Source organism: Cebus imitator, unplaced genomic scaffold (assembly GCF_001604975.1).
Source record: "Cebus imitator isolate Cc_AM_T3 unplaced genomic scaffold, Cebus_imitator-1.0 Scaffold207, whole genome shotgun sequence".
In the NCBI taxonomy this organism is placed as follows: Eukaryota; Metazoa; Chordata; class Mammalia; order Primates; family Cebidae; genus Cebus; species Cebus imitator.
The window spans coordinates 610,903-618,257 of record NW_016107522.1 but is presented as its reverse complement, the minus strand read 5'-3'; the positions used below and the strand labels follow the sequence as shown (position 1 = coordinate 618,257).

The following is a 7,355-nucleotide window of genomic DNA, read 5'->3' as shown; positions in this document are numbered from 1 at the left end:
CAAAGCACTGGGATTAGAGGTGAGCCACCATGCCCAGCCTACATTTTTTAAAATAATAGTATTTGTACATACTTATGAGGTACATGTGATACTTTGTTACTTAGAATATACAATGAGTATGTTAGGGTGTTTAGGATATTGATTATGTATTAGGAACATTTGAAGACTTCTGTAGCTATTTTTATTTTATGTATGTATGTATTTATTTTAGAGACTATGTTGCCCAGGCTGGTCTTGAACTCCTGGGCTCAAGTGATCCTCCCATCTTGGCCTCCCAAACTGCTAGGATTACAGGCACGAGCCATTATGCCCAGCCTCCTCTGCCTTTTTTTATTTTTGAGACAGAATCTTGCATCGTCACCCAGATTGGAGTGCAGTGGTGCAATATTGGCTCACTGCAACCTCTGCCTCACGGGTTCAAGCGATTGTCATGCCTCAGCCTCCGAAGTAGCTGGGACTACAGACACACACCACCACACCTGGCTAATTTTTGTATTTTTAAGAGAGATGGAGTATTGCCACGGTGCTCAGGCTGGTCTCGAACTCCTCATTCAAGTGATCCGCCCACCTTGGCCTCTCAAAGTGCTGGAATTATAGGCGTGAGCCACCACACCCAGCTGTCTAGCTATTTTTAAATGCTAGCTACATTTGATCCCTTTTTTCCTGTTGATTATTGTTTGATTTTTGTTGTTTATTTGGTTTTAATTTGTTTTGATTTTTTTTTTTTCCCCTGTTGATCAGCTTGCTACTCCAGAAAAAGCTTCATAAGTTTGAGTTGGCCTGTCTGGCCAACCTTTGCCCAGAGACTGCTGAGGAGTCCAAGGCTCTAATCCCAAGGTTAGTACTAGCTGTGAGAAGTTCTCTGTATACTGGATAAATTTCTGCAGATATAATTGGTGTGTCTAAAACGTTTATGCATTTTATATTTGTATACATAATTGCCAATATTGAATTAAAGTGTCGTTTTAACAGTGAGAGTGATACCAAGTGATAGCAAAAATAAGGAACAGCTGAAACTTCATATACTGATGGTAGGAGTGTTAATTAGAACAATCATTTTGAAGAGCAATTTGGCTATGTCTAGTAAAGATGAACGTACTCCATGTTCCAAAAATCCATTCCTGGGTACGTATCTTTTTTTTTTTGAGACAGAGTCTCACTCTGTCACCCAGGCTGGAGTGCAGTGGTGCGACCTCGGCTCAATTCAACCTCTACCTCCTGGGTTCAGCGATTCTCCTGCCTTAGTCTCCTGAGTAGCTGGGATTACAGGTGCCTGCCACCACACCTGGCTAATTTTTGTATTTTTAGTAGAGATGGGGTTTTGCCATCTTGGCCAAGCTGCCTGAGTACGTATCCTAAAGGTAACTCATACAAGTTTCCAAGGAGATGTATATTACAGTGTTCATTGCTGCATTTTTTTTTTTTTTTGAAGTAGACATGGGGTTTTGCCATGTTGGCCAGGCTGATCTCAAACTCTTGGCCTCAGGTGATCTGCCTGTTTCGGCCTCTCAAAGTGCTGGGATTACAGGCATGAGCCACGGCGCCCAGCCTCATGCTGCATTGTTAATGATAGCAGAAATTTGATAGTCTCTTGATCAATAAGAAAATGGATAAATGAATCATTGTATAGTCATAACAGTGTTTATTGTACAGCAGTGAAAAAAATGCGCTAGAACAACATAGAATTATATCAACGTAGGCCGGGCGCGGTGGCTCAAGCCTGTAATCCCAGCACTTTGGGAGGCCGAGGCGGGTGGATCACGAGGTCAAGAAATTGAGACCATCCTGGTCAATATGGTGAAACCCCGTCTCTACTAAAAATACAAAAAATTAGCTGGGCATGGTGGTGCGTGCCTGTAATCCCAGCTACTCAGGAGGCTGAGGCAGGAGAATTGCCTGAACCCAGGAGGCGGAGGTTGCGGTGAGCCGAGATCGCGCCATTGCACTCCAGCCTGGGTAACAAGAGCGAAACTCCGTCTCAAAAAAAAAAAAAAAAGAATTATATCAACGTATGCCAGAATGAATTTTGAGGAAAAAAATTGCAGAAGGATAAATACAGTATGATGCCATTTCTTATAAAGTTTGAAACTGCTGCATATTATATATCCATAAATGTATAGTAAGTATAAATATATATGTGGCAAATAAAATTTTAAATGTATGGCAATGATAAATTGTGGTTATTCCTGGGGAAGAAGGGAAGGTGTAGGTCTAGGGTAGTATGCGTAGCCATCCACTTTTCCTGCTTGTTAAAGAACTCTGGCCGGGCGCGGTGGCTCACGCCTGTCATCTTAGCACTTTGGGAGGCTGAGGTGAGCACATCACCTGAGGTCAGGACTTTCATACCAGCCTGGCCAACAGGGTGGAACCCTGTCTCTACTAAAATCGTAAAAATTAGCTGGGCGTGGTGGCGGTTGTCTGTAATCCCAGCTACTCAATAGGCTGAGGTAGGAAAATCACTTGAACTCAGGAGGGGGAGGTTTCAGTGAGCCAAGATCATGCCACTGCATTCCAGCTTGGAGGACAAGAGTGAAACTCCCTCTCAAAAAATAAATAAAAATTTAAAAATAAATAAATAAAAGAACTCTTTAAGAATTGCTTGAACCTGGGAGGCTGAGGTTGCAGTGAGCTAAGATCATGCCACTGCACTACAGCTTGAGCGACAGAGTGAGACTTCATCTCAAAAAAAAAAAAAAGCACTCTGAGTCAAGTGGGGCTAACTGTAAAGGTTTATTTTTTATACCTTTTCTCTTTTACATGTTGGAAATATTTTGTAATGGTTTTTTCAGGAAATTGGAAAAGAAATACAGGTGAAAGGTAAAGGTGTTAGAGATAGAGGCAGTAGATTATCACGCCTCAAAGGAGAGCGTAAGGAAATTGCCAGTTGCCGAGTCACTCATTCTTTCGGTTTTCTTGTAGCTTGGAGGGGCGGTTTGAAGATGAGGAACTGCAGCAGATTCTTGACGATATCCAGACGAAGCGCAGCTTTCAGTATTAATCTCCAAACATCCCTGCTTCTCAGAGAAACCATGTCCCCAGGCGTAACACCACTTTCCCAGGGTCTGGGGCTGACTTGCACAGAAATTCTACTGCAGAAGACAGTTGAGAATTCCCTTGGAGAAAACAGCCCAGCTTGGCATTGGGTTAGGTTGCTGTTTCAAGTAACTCATAGGCCCAGGTGACCTGTAATCTTGGAGCAGCCTTGTGCAGTGGCTGCTAGTGGCTTTCCCGAACGTGCCTCTGGGAAGTGTGAGGTGGGTGTGTCATATAAGCCACACTATTGACTACCTCATTCATGGTTTTTGGCCTCCACATCATCTTTTATTAATATTTCACTTTTTTTTTTTTTTGAGACAGAGTCTTACTCTGTTGCCAGGCACCAGGCTGGAGTGCAGTGGCACAATCTCGGCTCACTGCAACCTCCACCTCCCGGGTTCAAGCAATTCTCAACCTCCCAAGTAGCTGGGACTACAGGCACCTGCCACCATGCCCAGCTAATTTTTGTATTTTTAGTAAGACCGGGTTTCACCATGTTGGCCAGGATGGTCTCGATCTCTTGACCTCGTGATCCGCCCACCTTGGCCTCCCAAAGTGCTGGGATTACAGGCTTGAGCCACCGCGCCCGGCCAATATTTCACGTTTTAATTTCAGTACGTTTATACTTTTTGAAACTAGACCACAACATAGTAGGCTTTATAGAGAAAGACCTGTTTTACCTAGATGCCAAAGGAATAATTAAACCGCTGTTATTGTTTGAAATACTTGTTTTTGTCTTAATGGAGATAGGGTCTTAACTCTTGCCCAGGCTAGAGGAGTGCTGTGGTACAGTCACGGCTCACTGCAGCCTTGACCGCCCTGCCTCAGCCTCCCAAATAGCTGGGGCCACAGGTGTGCACCACCTTAAAGGATGAGAGTGTCCATGACAGAACGCCTTGGTATTATTGTGTCTAACCTGGGGGACAGGGAAGAAGCGTGCCCTAGGAAGTGTTTACACTTGGGGACAACTGTGCTAAGTATTGTGGAGCCCATAGCCTTGAGCGAGATGGCTACTTTGCCTTTTTTCTTGAACTGTCTTGCAGAATGTGGATTTGGGGCAAGTGGTCTTGAAGGAAGCATTTAGTCACCCTCAAATTAAGATTCTTCTTCATCTTTCTTGGGCCTGTACCTCAAAGATGACAAAGAAAAGAAGAAACAGTGGTCGTGCTAAAGAAGGCTGCAGCCAGGTGTACACTATTCACTCCAACCTATTTGCTGCATGAACTATGCCCATTGTGCGCCCAATGACAAGGCTTTTAAGAAATGAAACGTAGAGGCTGCAGCAGTTAGCAATGTTTCTGAAGTGGGTGTCCTTGACGCCTGTGTACTTCATAGGCTGGATGTGAGACTACATTACTGTGTTAGCAATGTTTCTGAAGTGGGCGTCCTTGATGCCTGTGTACTTCATAGGCTGCATGTGAGGCTACGTTACTGTGAGTTGTGCCATTCACAGCACAGTAGTCAGGAATCGAGCTCATGAAGCCTGCAAGGACCAAACACCTCCACCCAATGTAGACCTGCAGGTGCTGCCCCATGACCCCCACCAAAGCCGATATAAGGAGCGGAGTTCTTAAGGACTGAAGAAAAACAATTCTTTGGAGAAAAATAAAGTTGCAATTGTACTTTAAAAAATTTTTACTTCATAGGCCAGGCTTGAAGTTCTGAACACTGAAGTCTCCAGTCTAAGCCTCTGGCTTGCTACTTAGCAATAGGTGTTCTATGATGGGCTGATTTGGAAGGAGGGAGTCAGCTACTCTTGAGCCACTGCAATGAAGTCACTTGATCTCAGCCTGGGGGGAAACACTTTAATAGCTGAAGATTCTAGCTTTGATTTTTCTGAAGGAAATACACCTCTTGAATTCTGGGGGGGGTTTTTGGGGGCATTTGCTTGACTGTATACGAACTTGTGATCCAAGGAAAAAGGAGAAAGAATAGTGTTGGCTTTTACAGTCAGCATAGTTTTATGTTTGCTACTAGATAAGGGAAAAATAAAAAATTCTTATTTTTATAAATACAGTTTCCGAAAACATGATTTCTTTCCTTTTTTTTTTTCTTTTGAGACAGAATCTGGGTCTGTTGCCCAGGCTGGAGTACAATGGCCCAATCTTGGCTCACTGCAGCCTCCACCTCCCAGGTTCAAGCAGTTCTCTGCCTCAGCCTCCCAAGTAGCTGGGATTATAGGTGCCCTCCACCACGCATGACTGATTTTTTGCATTGATAGTAGAGACAGCGTTTCGCCATGCTGACCAGGCTCGTCTCAAACTCCTGACCTCAGATGATCTACCCGCCTCAACTTCCCAGAGTGCTGGGATTACAGGCATGAGCCACCGCGCCTGGCTGACATGATTTCTAAATAATAAATATTCTCGATCAATGTTTGAAGGAAATAATCTTTTTATCCTTAAGCAACTTCACTTCTTTAAGCCTCATTGGTGTTCTCAATTATGAAATGTGGATAATAATAGTATCTCCCCATGGATATTTTGAGAAGGTTGAATGAAGAGGAAATTATGAAGAGCCTAGAGGTGTCTGACTTACAGTATGTTCCAGTAAATGTTCACTATTCTTAGCATCTCAGGCAGATGAGCTAGTATAGACAGATAATTAAGTCAGCTTGCTTCATAGAAATCAGTGCAGAATTTGGTAGCATACCAACTGATAGTATCAGACTTTGAAAATAAATGAAATCGCCTACTCCTTAAATCTGCAGAGTTAACTTTTATTTATTTTTTAATGCTTGATGGATTTGCATGTCATTCTTGGGCAGTGGCCATTGCTGTCTTCTCCGTATTGTTCCAGTTTGGGTGTTCGTGCTGCTGATGTGAGTACTGCGGAGTTATATCTTGAGGCACTTACATGTGCTGATTGGCACTAATGTAGTGGAATGGAAAGAGACTTGGAAGGCAGCCCAGAGTTACGATGCAGGCATGTGCTAGATGGCAACCTAGGAGCACAGTACCATCTTTACTGGCGTTTCCACGTATGTGCCAGGGGTTCTGTGAGCTACCTGAGAAGTATGTAATGCCCCAGCATATAGTTAGGCACTAATCAATGGTAGTTATCAAAGTGATTAAAAGCAGATTTAAAACGACTCACGCTAGGGAATTACTTGGCTAAAGCAACCTTATGCTGTTACAGATTAAAAGCCTGGTCAGCTATTCTGCTAGATGGTCAAAAATTGTTTTCTACAGGGCTGGACAGCATATTGCTGTTGAAAATAGCCACCAGGAGACCTTGCGCAATCTGTGGAACATTGTGAGGCTCATTGTACTATGTTTGCAAAATCAGGAAAGAATTTGGGAACATAATGAAACAACAAAAAGATGGGTTGTCAAACCCTCACTTCACCAGAAAGCTAAATGAATCTTTCTGAAAGTTTTAGGGTCTTAGTTTGTTCCTGCTGCTGTAACAGAATACCTTAGATACTGGGTAACCTATGAATAATAGGAATCACAGTTGCGGAGGCTGGCAAATGCAAGATCCAGGTGCTAGTAGGTTCAGTGTCTGGCAAGGGCAGCTCTCTGGTCCGAGATGGTAACTTTTTTCTGCATCTTCCGTAGGGAATGAACAGTGGCCTTATGGTAGAAGGATGGAAGGGCCAGGCAGCTTTTTTTAATTTTTATTTTTTTGGATGCAGGGTCTTGCTCTGTCGTCCAGGCATCATGATCAAAGTTCACTGCCTCAACCTCCCAGGCTCAAGTGATTCTCCCACCTCAGCCTCTTGAATAGCTGGAACCACAGGTGCAAGCAACCATGCCTAGCTAATTGTGTCTTGTAGAGATGGGTTTTCACCATGTTGCCCAGGCTGGCCTTGAATTCCTGACCTCAAGCAGTCCACCTGTTTCTGCATCCCAAATGCTGAGATTACAGGTGTGAGTCACTGTCCAGGCCTGAAGCCTCTTTTATTTTTATTTTTTAAAGTTTAATTAATTTATTATTTTTTTGAGACAGAGTCTTGCTCTGTTGCCAGGCTGGAGTGCAGTGGCACGATCTCAGCTCACTGCCACCTCCACCTCGGGTTCAAGCAATTCTGCCTCAGCTTCCCAAGTAGCTAGGACTACAGACACCACGCCCAGCTAATTTTTGTATTTTTAGTAGAGACGGAGTTTCACCATGTTGGCCAGGATGGTCTTGATCTCTTGACCTTGTGATTCCTCCCTCACCACCAGTCCCACCCCCGCCATGCCACGCCTCAGCCTCTCAAAGTGCTGGGGTTACAGGTGTGAGCCACTGCACCTGGCCCTGAAGCCTCTTTTTTTTTTTTTTTTTTTTTTTGGGACAGCGTTTCGCTCTTGTTACCCAGGCTGGAGTGCAATGGC

General features: G+C 43.9%; 2 protein-coding genes across 2 annotated transcripts in view; both read left to right on the top strand.

Annotated features, from left to right (window-relative positions):
- The window catches only part of POLR2D (RNA polymerase II subunit D), an 11,818-nt gene extending 8,414 nt beyond the window's left edge, over window positions 1-3,404 (top strand). Inside the window, exons 3-4 of the mRNA XM_017548449.2 lie at window positions 742-837; window positions 2,920-3,404. Coding sequence (XP_017403938.1) covers window positions 742-837; window positions 2,920-2,998 — 175 coding nt within the window. The 3' untranslated portion in view covers window positions 2,999-3,404. The remainder of the gene's footprint in view (window positions 1-741; window positions 838-2,919) is intronic.
- Window positions 3,405-5,920: 2,516 nt separating this feature from the next.
- The window catches only part of LOC108317779, a 30,599-nt gene continuing 29,164 nt past the window's right edge, over window positions 5,921-7,355 (top strand). Inside the window, exon 1 of the mRNA XM_037745656.1 lies at window positions 5,921-6,016. Coding sequence (XP_037601584.1) covers window positions 5,921-6,016 — 96 coding nt within the window. The remainder of the gene's footprint in view (window positions 6,017-7,355) is intronic.